The sequence below is a fragment of the Felis catus genome, chromosome D2, assembly GCF_018350175.1.
Source record: "Felis catus isolate Fca126 chromosome D2, F.catus_Fca126_mat1.0, whole genome shotgun sequence".
Lineage (NCBI taxonomy): Eukaryota > Metazoa > Chordata > Mammalia > Carnivora > Felidae > Felis > Felis catus.
The window spans coordinates 58,422,195-58,440,473 of record NC_058378.1 but is presented as its reverse complement, the minus strand read 5'-3'; the positions used below and the strand labels follow the sequence as shown (position 1 = coordinate 58,440,473).

Sequence of the window (18,279 nt, the reverse complement as noted above, 5' to 3'; positions counted from 1 at the left end):
CTTACCCATGCTGGGTGTGGTTCCTCCTTCCAGTAAGCCAGAACATAATTCAATCCGACCAGCACCTATGATAATAATAATAAAAAAAGCATTGCTCAATACAATAAACTTTTAAAAATTAAAAATTAAGAACAGTTTTAAGAAGCATTGCTCAAAAATTATCGTTCAAAGTAAACATTTATGAAACAGTAAACTTAACACTTTTTTCTAAAATACAGCAAAGATTCTTAGAAACTGAGAGAAATCATATTATAAAACCAGAATAACACTCTATTTTTAATCCCAACTATATTCTGCAACCCATATTGTGTTACTGATAGTCAAATTTAAGAGTTAATTCAAGTTAAGCTAGATCTCCTGAAAATTTGTACTAGAAGGTTGCCTCTCCATGAATAGGGATGTAACTTACAATAAATAAGTTTCTGGACTGATCACAGTGGAACACTGACTCTTCATTGATATTAACAATCTTTTTGAAGAGTGTCTAAGCTTTAAAAAAAAGTATAAGATAATTTTAAGTAGCTTAAATCAAGATAATTTCAAGAATAAGAGAACGCTGAAAGCAAATCAACTATCGGACTACAGCATCATGTCAAAAGAGTCTCAGGATCCAGCTTGAAAAGGCTCATACCAGCCAAACAGGGGACACTTTGAGCATCAGTAAGAATAACCATAATGGAGTAAAACACATCAAATATGTCTAAATCTAGATTCATATTGATAAAACAATTCATTGGGGGATAGAAAATAAACTCATTACCCAAAAATCAGTAAACAGCAGAAAAAGAGCAAGCATTAATCCTGCCTTTCTTATAGAAACTGAACCCCAATATAACCAAACAGTTGATGAAGGAAAGTTCTTTATACAAGCATACTTCTAATAAGTGAAAAGTAAATAAATGTTAGAATTACTATAGTACCATTTTTCAAACCCTACTAAAATAGGCACTGCTAAAATCATTAGGTGAAAAGCTGAAAGAAAACCTTATAAAGGATGGATCAGGCTAACAATATCTGAATCTACTTCAGGCAAAAAGCCCATAGCTTGTTTTTGTTATGGCCTAGAAGTTAAAAATGTTTGTGTATGTGTTTTTCAAAAAATAAAAATCTTTACTGACACACAATTCGCATACCATACAATTCACCCATTTAAAGTGTGCAATATATGGGGCGCCTGGGTGGCTCAGTCAGTTAAGGGTCCGGCTGCAGCTCAGGTCATGATCTCGCGGTCCGTGAGTTCGAGCCCCGCATTGGGCTCTGTGCTGACAGCTCAGAGCCTGGAGCTTGTTTCCGATTCTGTGTCTCCCTCTCTGTCTGACCCTCCCCCATTCATGCTCTGTCTCTCTCTGTCTCAAAAATAAATAAACGTTAAAAAAATTAAAAAAGAAATAAAATAAAGTGTGCAATATAATATTTTTTAGTATACTTATAGAGTTTGGCAGCCATCAACACAATTTTGGAACATGTTCATTACCCCAAAAAGAAACCTCATACCCTTTAGCAGTTACCTCCCCTTCTCCCATGCCCCCAAACCTTAGGCAACCACTAATCTACTTTCTTTCTCCAAAATTTGACCAATGTGGAAAATGCATATAGGTGGAATCATACAGCATGTGGTATTTTGTGACTTTTTTCCACTTAATGTTTTTCCACTTGCAATGTTAGAATAATTTCAAGATTCATCTATGTTGTAGCATGTATCAGCATTTCACTCTTCGTTATTGCCAAATTAAGAATGGTTTTTACATTTTCAGAGGATTATATATATATATATAAAAAAAAAAGAATATTCAACCAAGACCAAATGCGGCCAGCAAAGCTGAAAATATATACTATGCTGCTCTTTACAAAAAGTATCCTGATTCCCATATAGATGAAAGATTGGGCACTTGCTGAAAATAGTAGATGCTGAGTGATGGGTATGTGGGGATTCATTATACTGTTCTACTTTTGTATATGTTTAAAATTTTCCATAATAAAATGTTTTTTAAAATTTCTGATCCTAAGATGATGAGAATTTCTTTTTTTTTTTTTGCATTTATTTATTTTGAGAGAGAGAGAGAGAGAGAGAGAACGTCCGCACACATACGCATGAGTGGAGGACAGGGAGAAAGAGGGAGAGAGACAGTCCCAAGCAGGCTCCATGCTGCCAGTGCAGAGCCCCACGTGGGGCTAGATCTCACTACCACAAGATCACGACCTGAACAGATATCCAGAGCTGGATGCTTAAACAATTGAGCCATCCAGGCACCCCCCCAGGGATTATGGGAATTTCTATGCTTCCCATTAAAGCAGGTTCAGAACACAAAAGAAACTTTGAGGTAAAAATAATGTTAAAAAAAAGATAATGATAGGGGCACCTGGGTGGCTCAGTCGGTTAAGCTTCCGACTTCGGCTCAGGTCATGATCTCTTGGTTCACGAGTTTGAGCCTCACATCTGGCTCTGTGCTGACAGTTCAGACCCTGGAGCCTGCTTCAGATTCTGTGTCTCCCTCTCTCTCAGCTCCTCCCCTGCTTGTGCTCTGTCTCTCTCTCAAAAATAAATAAATATTTTTAAAAATTTTAAAAAAGAGATAATGATAAAAGTCTCGATGATGAAAATGGAAGCAAATCTCTTAAATCATCTTTAAATCAATAGTTTGAAAAAAAATGAAGTCTTTGCTAAGTTCAATTAAAAAAAATGAAGTTGGTGAGTAAGCACTACTGTAGACACTTGACTCAAAATGTGATCTACTGGAGGAGTAAGATTAGAAGATGATAATTTTCCAGTATGTTTTCCAGTCGGTTGGCTGTTTTCAAAAAGATTACTAGGATCCTTAGTAATCACAACGGCTCCCTAGATCAGTTCAACAGGATTCATTTTCAGATTCTTACAGGGACTGCCAACTGTCATTCATTCTCTTTTGTCTTACCTCCTCTTTCTGCATTTACAGCTGACTCTACTGAATCAACACACACTTCCATGAGAAATCCATTTGCTGCTCCTAAAATACATGGAGAACAATGTAATTTCATGATGGTACTATCCATCCAGACCAATCTACCACCGTTATTTTATATTTTGCTGCCAAAATACAATGCCCAATGTCCAAATCCAATAATCCAGTAGGTAAGTATACTAGAGACTATGAGTGCAATAAAATAGCATACTGATTTTTTTTTTAATTTTTTTAAACGTTTATTTATATTTGAGAGAGGGGAGGGGGCAGACACAGAATCCGAAGCAGGTTCCAGGCTTTGAGCTGTCAGCACAGAGCCTGACACGGGGCTCAAACCCACAAACCGCGAGATCATGACCTGAGCCAAAGTGGGTCGCTCAACTGACTGAGCCACCCAGGTGCCCCAACAGCATACTGATTATTAAACTGATGTCTCCAAACTGTGAAATAAGTATACAAACATATGTATAAGAAATTACACTGAGGAAAATACACACTGAATGCCAAATTAATTTTCCTAAAGCACAGACCTCATCATCACATTCTAAGTTAGATTGTTTTTGATATTTCTCAGCATTTTCAGAATATGTTTAAAAGTTTTTATAAAGATCATGTTTAAGAAAAAGGATGGACTTCAAATTTTGGCCCTACTACTCATCTGTGTGACCCTAGACAAGTTACTTAGCCTAAGTTTTCTATGAAGCAAAATAGGCTTTAGTACCTACCTCAGAGTAGTGAGCACTAAATAATTCATGTAAACTGGAGAGTACTCACTGTGTGTTCAAAAACAGTTATCATTAATAAACTACATACTCTTTCTTCTATATACCTCCAGTTCCCCCCAATTCCCATCCTTGCTCTTGATTATGGCCATCTCTTCAATCCACAAAGCCGTGTCAGCTCCACTGTTGAATGGTAAAATCTTCCAAGACTCACATTAAATCACATTTCCATATTTCCCCTCTCTCAGAGTAGGAAATTGTATCTCCCTCTTTTGAACTCATATAACTCTTCATAGATTATGTGTTCCTTTTTAAAAACTAACTGTACCTTTTTAAAACACTAATTACTTTCTACCTCTTATTATTATGTATATAGAGAAGTGTCTGTTCACTCTTAGTTGACTTAAAGTTCCTAAATAAAGTCTTTATGTGAGAAATCTTTATCATCACCCATAGCAAGCACAGTGTCCACCCTGGTATACAACAGTCATGCAAAGATTTACCAGAGGCTGAATAATTATAAATTCATAAATTTCAACCATGTATTTACACTACAAGTGTGATGAAAATAAAGTTTTGAGTTTTTCTGTAAGTGAAGCACATTGTTTTTGTTTACAATTCAGAATATTAAATGTACACTTCATGCAATAAGACCTGAAAGAATGTGCACCACATACTAATAGTGGTTACTACTAGGTAGCAGATTTGGAATTACTTTTACTTTCCTCTTTTTTACTTTTCTATGTTGCTTTTTTTCCTAGCCAATATTGCTTTTATCGTTTTAAAAAAGGCTATTTAATTTGAAAAACCAAAATCTATCATCTGCTTACATCAAATTGCAAAGGTCTCACGTATGTAAAAGAAGACGATCAGTCTCAAACTGTGAAAGAGTTAAGTGCCACACTATGTTCTTAACCAATAGCACTGCATTCATTCCAAGAGTTTCCTGATAGCCACCCAGACCAGCTGTCACATCAATCTGACTGGACAATGCAGCTGGGGTACCATTTGCCTCCCAGGAGAAAGGACGTTGGCCAGCAGATGGTGGAGGCGCACACACAAGGCTATGACAACTGTCCAGGAACAAAGTTATTTGTGGGAATCAAAGACATTTGTTTGGAGCAGCAGTTCTCAAAGTGTGGTAGTCCAGTTACCTCTGGGGGCCTTTAAGACCCTCTCAGAGTCTGTGCAGTGAAAAGTATTTTCAGAATAATGCTAAGACTTTATTTGCCTTGTTCACTCGCATTCTCTCACAAGTGGAGTGGAATTTTCAAGAGGCTACCTGACATGTCAGACTGAAAGCAGAAGCAGGTACAGCAATTCCATTAATCCAGATCTTCAAGAGATTTGCAAAAATATAAAATACTGGCATTCTATTTGTGAGGAAGATATTTTTCACACACGCACACAGATGTTATTGGTGTTAACATGTAATATGGGTTTCCAGTTAATTAGCATTTTAAAATGTTTCCATTTCGAATACGGTCCATACGGATAGATTTAACCTATATAAATGAGAGGTCTCTAAGGTTCTCGATAACTTTCAGGAGGGGAAAGGGGTCCTGAGATCAAAAAGCTTGAGAACCGCTGGTCTGGAGGAACCGAGAGTTCACGAGGCGGAGGATCTGCCAAATTCCCCAGCACCTGCTACGCCACCCTGCCTGGCGCAGCAGCAAGAACTCGGGACGTGGGGCGGCCACAAGCTTGGGCGCTTGACAGCGGTGCGGCTTTGGGGACAGTCCTCACTCCCGCCGCAGCAGCTACAGGTTACTAAGAGGTCACCACGGTGAGGCGCTGTGTTCAGCGCTGGACAGCTAACAGTCCCAGCGCTGCCACGGGGTGGGGACTCGCAGCCTCGCGTGGCGACGGGAAACGTGGGGCTGAAAGAAGTTAACCAACTTGAACACGGTCGCACACGAGACGCGCCGGGATGCAAACCCACACATCTGGTTCCGGAGCCGCGTCACTCTCGCTACAAGCCCCTTCTCAGGTCCTCAGCTTCTACACGTTTAAAGCCAGAACGACAGAACTTGCCGCGCTGAGGGATGTGAGAAGCCGGGGAAAGGACTCCGAGAGAAATCGCGACTACTCCACTGGCCAGAACTCCCGTAGGCCCGCCCCCGACAGCGAAATCGGCCGACCGCCCCCTCCCCGCCCCCTTCTGTACCGGACTTCCCGGACGGTATGCGCGCCCGTTTCCGCTCCGAGGAGGTCCCCTGCCTCTTCATGCTCGACGCGTCCCTCCCTCGTGCGTCTTCGGTTTCTACTCAGGGTCTGGGTTCCGGCGCGCGCGCCCAACGAAGCGCGGCCTGATGGCTGCGCGCACCCCGGCGCGTCTCCGACACCCAGACCCAGCAGCCCCCGCGAAAGACGAGTGTCTGGCGCAGTCGCAGTCACTACTCGCCCCTGTCTTCTGAAAAGGAGGGGCTCGCGCTGCATGACCCGGATGTGTTTCTCCATTCGGCGGCGGAGAAAGGAGACCACAGAGTGCTGGGTTGTGGAGGTGGCTTCCTTACACTGTCTTCAGTATGCAGCGATTACTCTTTCCGCGCCTGAAGGGTTTGATGGGGAGCCCGTGCCTCCGGCTCCTGGGTCCTAGGGCGGCGCCTAGAACGCAGGTACCGCACCACAGCCGACTCAATCGCGGAATCGGACATGGGGCGAAAGAGTCAGGAGAAAAATAATAGATAATTCGTCATCACATTGACGTAGTTCCTTAGAATTCACAACGCATTTCTTTGTGCCCAAAGTCCCTGAGTTAAAGATCTGGACTTGCCACTTACTGGCTGTGTGATATCAGCCAAGTTAGGTAACCTTTCTGTCCCTTAGTTTCTTCGTCTGTAAAATGGGAATTGGAATACCTACTTCATAAGTTTCTGGGGAGGATTGAATAATTTCCTATACAGCAAGCGCTTAGCACATAGTAAAAGCTCAGTAATTTTTACCTATATATTTGAGGTTTGCTAAAAGCCCTCAGGTAGTCAGGTATGGAACTATAATCCCATTCTACAGAGAAGGAAATTGAGGCTTAATTTAAGTTGTCTAAAGTTAGGAAACAGAACACGAACCTTTGGACTCAGGGACAGAATCAGAAGAGGGTGTTTATTTGCTCAACAAATAATTATTGAGTGATTATTATGTGTTAGGAAAGACAAATACCAAAAGTCTCCCACCCTAGAGGAAGGCACAGTTAATTCGCTTGTAATTCATTTGTCAAATCTTTATTAAGATCTTGTTATGTAAGGGACTGTGTTAGAAATGAAATTTGCAGGAGGGAAAGCACCAGACCGACCAGATACTCCTGCCCCACACTCCTAGCTTAGTGGTTGGTAGAGACAAATGAACCTGAAGTACATTGCAATGTGTTAAGGGCTGAGATAGGGGAGGTACAGTGTAGTGTGAGAACGACTTGTTGCAGACCTGGCAGAGTCTAGGAACACTTCCCAGAGGAGGTGACAACTAAACTAAGATCTATAGTTGATGTTACCAGACAACAAGGAGCGTCCCAGTCAGAGAAGTCATGTTTAAATTCCCACAGGAGAAAGAAAATCCATACTTAGGTGTGGAGTTAAGTCTGGGGGAAGCATGCTGAGACTAGAAGGTTCATGTGGTATGGGGATGGATTGGAGTGAGGCAAGACTAGAGGCAGGAAAACCAGGTGCGGGGGTGGTGGGGGGGGTGAAGGGGGATGTGGATGCAGTGATTTGGATAGGAGATGATGATTTACTAGAGCAGAAGCGGTGGAGATGTGACTGTACAGGGTACTCCACTCTAGACAGAGTGGGATTGTGTATGAGAGTAGTGGACTGAGGCCTTTCCCTCTGTCTCCAGTTGTAATTTGTCTGTCTTGATCCTTAGTGTGGTTGCAGCTGTGGGATCAGGCACCTCTTAAGGCCAGGGCAATACAGCACCATCTCTGAAGTAGCTTTGCAGTCTGGAAGGGGTACAGTGTCCCTTCCCTCAAAAGCTGCTGAGCGGGTGGTGGGCCGATGGCTCCTGGTCTGCAGTGGAACAGTGGCTGGAGCAGTTATTCTTGGTGGAATGACTAGGTGAGTAATTTGCTCATAGCGAGAGTCAGCTATTTGGGTCATCAGTAGAAACATGGAATGACTAAGGGGGAAGAGTCCTTAGGAATCATCTAGTCTAGCTCCCTCATTTTATATATGCAGAGGGACATGTCGGATGACTTGCCCTGCTATAGAACAATCTAGAGTTTTATTATTAGGAGCCCTTCATAAAGACTTGTTTAGGTCTTAACTGTTTTGATATGCATTGTTTTTATGTATTTTCCCTCTACATACAGTTTTCAAATTTGTCTCAAAATTTTTTTTGTATAGTTTGTTTGAATTAAATCCACATAAGTTCCATGTATCACAATTGGTTCATATGCCTCTTAGGTCTCTTTAAATCTATAAAGAGATTTTATAGATTTAGATTCTTCTCCCTTTCTCCCCCATTCTTTGTAGTTTTGTGGGTTGTTTTTTTTTTTTTTTGGTTTTTTTTTGGTTTTGTTTTTGTTTTTTTGCTATTAAAGAAACCCAACTGATTTGTCATATGGAGTTTCCCACAGTCTGGATTTTGCTGATTGCATACTTGTGGTGGTGTTTAACATGTTCCCTTATCCCCTGTATTTCCTGTAAATGGGTTGTTGCTTGATCAGATTCAGGATGGGAACAGGGGGCAAAATCCTTCATAGGTGATTACAACATTCATAAATATCTGGTGTCTATTAGAGATACCAACAGCCATTGATTATCATTGCCTAGATCCATGATTTCATTACAGTTGCAAAATTCTAATAATTTTTTAGCTCAACTCTAAAGAGGAACTTTCTCTCATCAACAGTTTGGTTATCCTAAGGTACTGTTTGTACAGTTTGTATAGGAAAGGCAGGATAAATAAATTCCCTTAATTTACCAATTCTGAAAATAATAAATTGGTTCCCAAGCATCCTCCAAAGGTGATCAATAAAGTTTTTGGTTTTTTACATATTATGAGCTCATCGGTTTAAATGTGTTTGATGTTTCAATCCATTGCTTTGATGGTGTGCTCAGATTGTTCCATCTTTAGTCAATGGGAGCCTCTTCAAATTGTCTCCAGGGTTGTTTTTTTTTTTTTTTTTTTTTTTTTTTTTGACAGGGTACTAGTAACCTTTAATTCTTTGCTTTCTGGATATGATGTTCCAGGTTCATCTTCTACATTTCTTGCCTCTGACCTAAAATCAGCCTTTTACCTTAGGAATTGTTGCACCTTTTGGTGAAAATACCTTCTGGTGTTAATACAGTATGCATTGCTCAGATTTCCTCTCTATTCCCTGTACCCTTATTTCAAAATATCATATGTTGTATAGGCCGTTATGGGAAACTGCAACACATTTGAATTTTATTAGCTTTAAATTCACTCAAGAATCTAAACTGTTTTATATCTAACAAATCTCTTTTCCCTGTGTAAATAATGTCTCATATCCATGTAGGGCACATTTCTTGGGTGTAAGGGTTGATATTACCTGTTAAGGAATGTTAGTGAAAGAAAGAGGTAAAGAGAGTTGAATGAAAGGATTGAGAGAATAAGAAGTCAAGAAATGTGTACCTGATGGCAGCTCTTTCTGGTGAAATTTTAAGCAGTAAGAAGAAAGCAAGGTGTCAAAAAAGGATATAGTGAAATGTTGTGTTTACCTTTAGAGGGGTTAAGTTCAGATCCCCGTTTCTGTTAACTGTTCATGAGAAATCCAGCATTGCATGGGCACCCGTGCGTGTGTGCACACACCATTTCTTTCCTATCTTAAGGTTGACAGAGTCTGGCCTCTCAATGGTAGACTGGAATTTAATAAAGGAGATGAAGCCACCTACACACCAAGAGGAATGGGAAGCAGAATTCCAAAAATATCAGCAATTTCCAGAATTTAAAATGTAAGTATTATAGAAAATCAGGTAAACGCCCTACTAGGCCTTCTCAATCTTTTGCGTATTTCAGCATTTCAGAATGGTTAGATTCCATTATTGATATTTGCTCCAGTTATGTTTAGTGAGCTTTCTACTCTAAACCTCCAGTTCCAGAGTGATCCTGGGGTCACGGATGAGGAAGAAGGCAGACCTTTCATTTCAAGCTTCAAAACTGAGAATGCTCCTGCATTCTCTCGGTAAATAACAATCAGATGGATGTTTCCTCTTTCTTCTTTTTTGACTTCCCTTCCTCCCAGCTTGAATCATGATATGACACTGGCCGAATTCAAGTTCATCTGGTACATGGAGTACTCACATCGAATGTGGGGTCGCCTTGTGGGCCTCACATACATCCTGCCTGCTGCCTATTTTTGGAGAAAGGGCTGGCTCAGCCGTGGCATGAAAGGACGTGTTCTTGCCCTGTGTGGGTTAGTCTGCTTCCAGGTGAGATTTATTCAAGTTTGGGAAACCAGAGATGCTTCCAGGAGCTTCCTGGTTGGTATTGTTTTTAAGGAAAGAATCTGAGTCTGTATTACAGAGTGGGTAAGAGGATGAATTTTAGTGTTACAAGCGTGGCCCAGCTCTGCCACTTAGTAGGGCAAGTTGTCTACCTTCGGTAGGCTATGCTTTCCTTAGCTGTAAATAGGGATAATAATAGTGCCTACTGGTTGACTTATGTGACTATTAAATGAGATAGATCATGCATATACAATACTTAGTTTAGTTCCTGGAATTAGTAAGCACTCAGTAAATATATTTTTGTGTCACAAGAGTTTCTTTCCTGTCATGGATCTCTTCCTGGGTTCTTTTCTCCTCCCCTTTTCTCACTTGTCTGCTCTATGGCTTTTCTGTGCTAGAATGGCTAGAGAAGCAAATTTGAAAGCTCCCACAGTTAAGGGTTTGGTGAGACTGAGACTGAGAGCCAAGAAAAGGAATATGAGAGAAGGTACTTATGAGTATTTGGGTCATGATTCTACGCCCTCAGAGAGAGTCTTAGAGCTCAAAGGAACATCAGAATTTGATCAGGAAGAAGCTAATTGGTTAATTTGACTCTGAAGTAGTAAGAATATGAACCAATTAGAAAGAATTAAAGAGGGAGATGGAAGAAACAAAATAGAGGCAATAGAAACAGGTAAAGAGACATTAGTAAATGTCCCTAAGACCTAGGGAAGGGTTGGTAAAACAAAATGAAAGTTTATTTTAGAATGAAAAAAAAAAAACAACCCACTAAAGATCGACTCCAAGGGCGGTAGAAATTTGAAGATGGCACATGGGGTTATGGAAAGAAGAAAGTGGGGCTGGCAAATCACACTTTACACTCCTTTTCTTCCAATGTCCTATGCAGATGAAATCAAGATAATTAGACCATCCAGGGTCATCACTAAGGATAAAGACATGCCCCAGAAGATTTCCTGAGGAGAGCTATGTAGAAGAGGTGGGAGAATCCCACCTCTTGACATGCTTCTATTGACTTGGGAGAGTGGGGGTGAAAGGGCTATATCTTATCTGATAGAAATGAAACTGACAGTTGTTTGGTTAATTGAAAAAGTTAAGCAGAGAATCAGAATAATACATACCTTGCATTTTTAAGCTTAAGCCTGTACTTTGATTACTTTTTTTTTTTTAAATGAAGAGCTAAGACCTGTTCTTTAAGTCCTCTGATTGGAATTTAACTTCAGATCTCTTGCATCCTCATAAACTATTATTTCATTTCATTTTCCTTAAAGAAGAGTGGGAACTTAGACATTTGCACAGCAATCTGCTGGCAAAGCCTTACAAATTTTTTACTCCCCTCTACCCAAAACTTTTATAATTGTCTATTCCTACTAACTTGACAATGATTGTTATTAAGCAGTTATCTTTATTAAAGCTTTTCCAAAGCATATGATCTAGTTTGTATAGAAAAAACTCTCTTTTTATTCTTATATTTCACTGTTTTAAATAATATTAAATTATAGCAAGTATTTCTAAGGTTTTGCCCATAGATACACTTTTGTGTACTTTTCTGTATTTGGCTTATACTTGAATAAAATGTTAATCTAAGCAGTGGTTAAGTATTTACTTGAATAAAATGTTAATCTAAGCAGTGGTTAAGTATTTGTGGTGCTATGTGTGAAAATGTGGATAGGTTATGACTCCTGGGATACTGGGGATATAGGAAGATATGGAAAGGAGAGGTCAGGTAGGGAGTACTGATAATTGATAACTCGCTTTGTCAGATAGTAAAGTTGAATAGACAGATCCAGCTGTGTGTTATTTGCCCCTTCTGTTTTTGGTTCTAGGGTCTGTTGGGATGGTATATGGTGAAAAGTGGATTAGAAGAAAAACCAGACTCCCATGACATCCCTCGGGTCAGTCAGTACCGCCTTGCTGCCCACCTGGGATCAGCCCTTGTTCTTTATTGTGCCAGCTTGTGGACTTCACTCTCACTGCTGCTCCCTCAGCACAAGGTAAAAGTCAGTCTATGCTGTTAGTACATCTACACAGATGCTGACAGGGTCACAGGAACAGAAATTCTGCTTCTTATGGGAAGTTATAAATCAAAATGCACACATTCCCTTAGTAACATCTACCGATTTACCAGAAATTAGATATAATCAAATATGACAGAAGCATTGAACTTTGAGATTCAAGAAAGCTTTGGAACTGCAAAGGAAAATGTGTCATTACTCTTTTGAGCTGGAACAACTCACTCAAAGGAAAATTAGTACAGGAGCCGAATATTCTGTTTGCACTGCCTGTTGGGAACAGTGAAAACATGAATTTTAGAAAAGGTAGGAAGGGGTTGCAACAAGAGCCTTACTTGTGACTCCCAGAGGGATGGAGGAAGGCCAGAATGGAAGCTGTTTCTGAACCTTTGATGGTGTACAGGAGCCATGGGGGCTGTTTATTCTTTAGTTGGGGACCTATCATTCATCAAATCTGACAATATAGTGATCTTGTCTGAAATATTTTCTTTGTATGCTGATCAAAGGAAAACACTAGTTTTTCTAAAAATGACTATTATTTTTGGTATTAAAGTCATGGTTGGCCTGGATAACCTGTCCATGTAATGAAGTTTGAGATGACAAAGGACTTTTAGGTAGAATTATCCAGTAGGTACTTGGAATAAGTAGCCTCAATCCCAACAAGGAGAGGAGTTGTAGACTTGGCAGTCATCCCCACAGGGAAGCCAGATGGGGTCAAAACATTGGTGCAGTAGACAATCCACATGCTTAGATTATAGAACATTTCCATCATCACAGAAAGTTCCATTGGACAGTACTGATAGATTGTCCTACGTTATCTTTCTAATGATATCTCACTCTTCATGTACTAGGTTATAGACCATTTAAGGACAGTAGTCTGACTTAACTCCTTAACTCCTTTGTATCTTTATGGTAACCTGTTTATAAAGTTCTTAATAAATATTTGTTACTTCACTGATTAGTATCAGAAGTTGGCTACAGTAAAAATAAAATCAAATTTTTATATTAACAAAACACTAAATGGAAGAGTCTCTACTTTAGGCATTTTGATTCTGACTATATCTGCAAAGCACTAAATATCATACATAAACAACATGAAAATCTAGTCCTCTATCTTAAGCCACATCATTTCAAACATGGTGAAGCATTTTTCCCTTGCAATGGGAAATGCAATGCAAATCATTTTTGAACAGATATGTAATGAGTATTTACACACTGAGCACTGGGCTAGGATTACTTCACCAAGCAAGACAGATGTCAGTTCCTGCCTTCACAAAACTTACAGGATAGCAAGGAAGACATAGTAAATGTATAAACATCGTAAAATATGATGCATATTTGAACAGAATATCTGCTGGGAATGCTCAACCTATTTAGGGAGTCAGAGAAAATGAGGCTTCAGACTGTCACTTGACTTTGGCCTTGGAGATCTTTGCTGCCTCCCGTGGTTCTTGCAGTACAGTTTATCTGAATGCTTTTCTTCTTTAGTTGCCTGAAACTCGTCAGCTTCTGTGGTTGAGGCGATGTGCTCATGGAACAGCAGGCCTAGTGTTCCTTACAGCTCTCTCAGGTAGGACTCTTCTCATCCAACGGGCTCTTGACAAACTCCAGGGGGGAGTTTGTCCTTTCCTCTTGCACCTTCCTATTTCCCTTTCACACCTGCCTCTCTCATACCCACCATCTTCACCCTCTGTTTTCTGTTCCTTCCTCCCTTCCAAAAACCCTGCTTTCTGGTCAGTTGAACAAAAATATTGAGCATTTATCTGGATCCAGACTGCCTAGGTTCGAATCCTGGCTTTACCACCTATGAACTCTGTGACCTTGGGCAAGCTGTATAACCTCTCTGGGCCTTAGTGACCTCATTTGTAAAATGAAGATGATGGTGTACTATAAGTAATAGATGTGAAGTGCTTAGAACAGTACCTGTCATGTAGCAACTATTTAAACTTAAATAATTAAAATTAAATAAAATCTAAAATTTAGTTCCTTAGTCACACTAGCCACATTTCAAGTGCTCAATAGCCACATGTGTCTAGCAACTATTTTGGATGGCAGATAGAGAATATTTCCATCATCACCAAAAGTTCTGTTGAGTAGCACTGCTGTAAATAAAACCATCAAACCGGTTATTTGTGCCCCCTCTCCTTTTTGGTGGAAGAACATGAATTCTGACTTCATAAATGCTATTTATAAAAAAACAAAGTCTCTTTTATCATAAATAATGGATCAGTCATCTATTAATTCATGGATATTTTACATGTTTATCCAGGATTTAGTTTGTAAATTTTTTTTCACTTCTGTGTTCACTCAACCAACATTTTTTTGAGCACTTGGGGAAGACAGGCAATAAACAGTGAAAATATATGGCAGATGGTGTTCAGTGCTATGAGGAAAAAAATAAAGCAGGATAAGGGGATAGAGGTGAGGTTGGGGAAGTGCTGTCTTATATAATATAGGATCATTGAGGGGATCTCTTTGATAAGGTGATATTGAGTGGAGACCTGAGGAAATGAAGGAGTATATTACGCAGGTATCTGGGGGAAAAGCATTTCCCGAATAGATCTGGTTCGTAGTGGGATAAGGAGGGCATCAAAATCACTAACAGGATGTTTCTATCGAATATGCCTTGTTCCAGAGCTTCTACTTCTCTCCTTTAAGGGAGGCATGCCAGAATCTTGGGGTGGGAGCAGGTGAGGATGCAGTTTGTGGGTTGTTGGTTTTTTTTTTAAATTCCCGTGGTGATTAGGATGTATGTATATTCTCTGTTTAGAAACCCTTCTGTAGATCTTTTTGTTCTCTGATTATTCCTTTTTGTCTGTCTCTGGGATAATAAACTTTTTCTATGCCAAAACTAGTATTTGATCTCCTCTGTATCTCATTTTAATAAATACTATTTGCCTTGGAATATAGGGGCCTTTGTGGCAGGGCTGGATGCTGGGCTTGTTTACAATTCCTTCCCGAAGATGGGAGAATCTTGGATCCCAGAGGATCTCTTTACCTTCTCCCCCATCCTGAGGAATGTTTTTGAGAATCCCACCATGGTGCAATTTGATCACCGGATTCTGGTAAGTCTGGCTGCTGGTTACTGGCTACTGAGCACAGGGAGCCTCTCACAGCCTTCGGGGTGTCTGAGGCACTAATGGCAGCACTAAGAGAGGGTAGAACAGAGTGGGCACTAGATTTCCTTTTGTTTTTGGGAGAAATTCAGCACCAGTTCTCTGATGTGATGTTTTTGTCCTAATTACCCACACCCCTTCCAGCCAAATTCTGGCTTTTGGGATACTGCCATCTTCTTAAAGTTGGAATATGCCTTTTGCCATCTGGCAAAGGATAACTTCCCTCAATCTTGCACACACATAGGAGAGTCATTTTAGTGGAAATGAGGCCAAGTAGAGAAGAAAGGGCAAAGATAGGCTGCTGAACATATAACTATCAGAGCTGAACCAAAACTCCAGGGAGCTAAAATGTTTGTCATCTTATTTAAGCTGATATTTATTAAGGGCCTGCTATGAGTCATGTTAAGATTGGCTTGGTAGCTGGGCGTGATACGTTGGAGTCAGGAAAGACTGGCAGCAAGGAGGCCAGCAAGAAGCAGAGGTGCCATTGCAGTATTGCAGGTGAGAGTGGTGGGACTCTAGGCTGTGTGGGGGAGCAGAACTTGAAGAGAACAGTGGATCACAAACAGGCTCTAAGGAGAAGATTGGCTGTAGTAATGATGGTAAAGAAGATCCCAAAGTTTATTCTGTGGCATGCTTAAAACACACCCAGAAATAGGACTACTAGAATGAGTGTTGGGCTGGAGATGAAGGATGTCATCAGACTGAGGTGTGCTGGGTATGAGGTGATTGGAGCACACCCAAAGACAGAGGTCCAGAGGACTCAGACCCCCAAGGGCAACACTGGCACTTGGGCCAGTTACCTTGTGTGGGCTCAGGCCTCTTTGCCAACATTTTGTAATAAGTAGAGTCTAGTTGAAATTGTCATCCTGGACAGCTCTGAAAAGGAAAAGTGAAATAGATGTAAAAAATGATAGACGAACATTCTCCTTGATATCATGGAGTGGGAAAGGAGACCCTATTGCCAATCCTTTACTGAAGTGCGGCGGGAAGGAAAATGGTACTTTCACTTGTTTTTAGCACTAGCTGCCAGCACCACAACCTTCTCTACTCACAGCCCAGGAGAATAACCCTCATGTGCTGGGGTCAGACCCACTTTAAAAATACAGGATTAGTGGGGCACCTGGTTGGCCCAGTCGGTTGAGTGTCCGACTGTGGCTCAGGTCATGATCTCACGGTTGATGGGTTTGAGCCTTGCATCGGGCTCTGTGCTGACAACTTGGAGCTGGGAGCCTGCTTTGGGTTCTGTGTCTCCCTTTCTCTCTGATCCTCCCCTGCTGACGCTCTCTCTCTCAAAAGTAAACATTAAAAAAAAAAAGAAAAGAAAAAAAACCCAGGATTCGAGAGGAGATAAAATTAGGCATAAGGATGCAAAGAATGACTTAAAAAGTGAGGGCTACCCCTGAGGGGCGCACCCATGTTGGAATTTGGAAAGGATCACTGAGAAGAGAGAGTAAGAGTGTCTAGAGTGATAGGTGCCTTGGGGAACATGAACATTAAGTGGCAAGCAGAACATGGAGGAGACTGAGGAGTAATCACAGGTGGAGCCACAGGTCGTTCTCTGCCTGGTATAAGAAAGTGCTTAATGGTGACTCACTGGTTCTAGAGAAGATACGTGTAAGATGAGCAGAAATCAGGAGGGTGGGACATTTCTTCCTGGCACTTGGTGAGATACCTTCCTTTCTGCAGGGAATCACTTCAGTTACAGCCGTGACAGTGCTCTACTTCCTCTCCCGGAGAATTCCCCTTCCTCGAAGGACCAAAATGGCAGCAGTGACTCTGCTAGCTTTGGCATATACACAGGTATAAACCACTTCTTCTTGGTCTGAGGGATCTCCAAAACTAAGTTAAAAAAGGAAGGTGACAGGCTAGGAGAAAATGATTTCAATATTTGTAATAGACTAAAAGATTAATAATCGGAAAATAAAATGAGGATATGAGTATACATAGTTCTCATAAGAGGAACAATGAATGACCAATAAATATGAAAAGCTGTTTAGCCTCATTCATGATCCGAGAGAAGCATCATGGATCTGAGAGGAGCAAATTAAAACAATGCATGCCACTTTGTGCCTGTTAGATTGGGGCAAAAAAATTTTTTTAAGATTATCAGGTATTGGCATGGGCATAGGAAAATGGATACCTTCATATATTCTTGGTGAGAGCATGAGTTGGTATAGTTTTTTCCAGAGGGCAGTTTGGCATTATCTTTTAAAATGTTAAATGTATAATCTTTTGGTCCAGAAAAGTGACTTCTTAGTTCCTGCCCTAGAAATATTCCAGTGCACAAAGATCTGTGTACAAAGAAACTCATGGTAAAATTGCTGTGATAGTAAAAAGCTGGAAACAACCTAAATATACAAGTATGGCACACCCATACTGTGGAATACTGTGTAGCAGTTTAAAATAGTAAGATCTCAAGACGCATGTTGTTAAGTGGAAAAAAGCAAGTAGCAGAACAATCCAATTTTTAAAAGTACAGGAGTATGTTTTTCTGTAAACATCTATGAAAAAGTGTAAGTGTGTAGAAACTGATAAACTACCTTGGCGGGGGGGGAACTGGGCTAGGGTGAAGGATAATTAAAGAGAATATTAGGTTTATTTTGTTTGAATTTACTTTGTTGTGAGTATATTTACTTGTGAAAATTCTTAAATATATATTTTTAGTGTTCTGATGGGAGAATGTGGAAATTTATGTATCTGGTTGTCTATGCCCAGTCATTTGAAGTTGTGGCTCCTGCTTTTCTTACTGCATTCTTTCCTCTGTAACAGGTGGGCTTGGGCATTAGCACTCTGCTAATGTACGTTCCAACTCCTTTGGCTGCCACTCACCAGTCAGGCTCCCTGGCTCTGCTTAGTGTTGCCCTTTGGCTCATGAATGAACTCCGAAGAGTCCCAAAATAATTCCAAGGATCAGCTTCCTATGACTGAAAGTGCATTTGAGAGCTCATCAGAGAGCACAAGAACTTGGGAATTTTCTAAAAGGATGTCCTTGGCATACCAAGTGGTTTCCAAACTGGTCAAGTTATTTAAAATTCTTTGCCTGTTTTGGGGTGTCTGGGTGACTTAGTAAAGCTCTGACTTCAGCTTGA

At 40.5% G+C, this 18,279-nt stretch overlaps 2 protein-coding genes across 6 annotated transcripts in view; one reads left to right on the top strand and one right to left on the bottom strand.

The window, feature by feature from the left end:
- CUTC (cutC copper transporter) overlaps positions 1–6,043 on the bottom strand; it is a 25,443-nt gene extending 19,400 nt beyond the window's left edge. Inside the window, exons 1-3 of one of the 4 annotated variants that reach the window (XM_003994298.6) lie at positions 5,829–6,043; positions 2,913–2,984; positions 6–65 (exon numbers count right to left, since the gene is read on the bottom strand). In XM_003994298.6, coding sequence (XP_003994347.1) covers positions 6–65; positions 2,913–2,984; positions 5,829–5,889 — 193 coding nt within the window. In that variant the 5' untranslated portion in view covers positions 5,890–6,043. The other 3 variants (XM_045040553.1, XM_045040554.1, XM_006938080.5) reach the window with 3 other exon arrangements.
- Positions 6,044–18,279, top strand: COX15 (cytochrome c oxidase assembly homolog COX15). Of its 2 annotated transcripts, XM_003994297.5 has the most exons (9): positions 6,044–6,279; positions 7,520–7,710; positions 9,448–9,570; positions 9,861–10,047; positions 11,886–12,053; positions 13,560–13,641; positions 14,982–15,136; positions 16,877–16,990; positions 17,960–18,279. In XM_003994297.5, exons 1-9 carry the CDS (start codon positions 6,190–6,192, stop codon positions 18,089–18,091), a joined length of 1,242 nt encoding a protein of 413 aa, XP_003994346.1. In that variant the 5' UTR covers positions 6,044–6,189; the 3' UTR covers positions 18,092–18,279. The 2 variants fall into 2 exon arrangements, with proteins under 2 accessions (XP_003994346.1, XP_044896487.1); XM_045040552.1 differs by lacking the exon at positions 7,520–7,710 and having other exon boundaries at positions 6,142–6,279.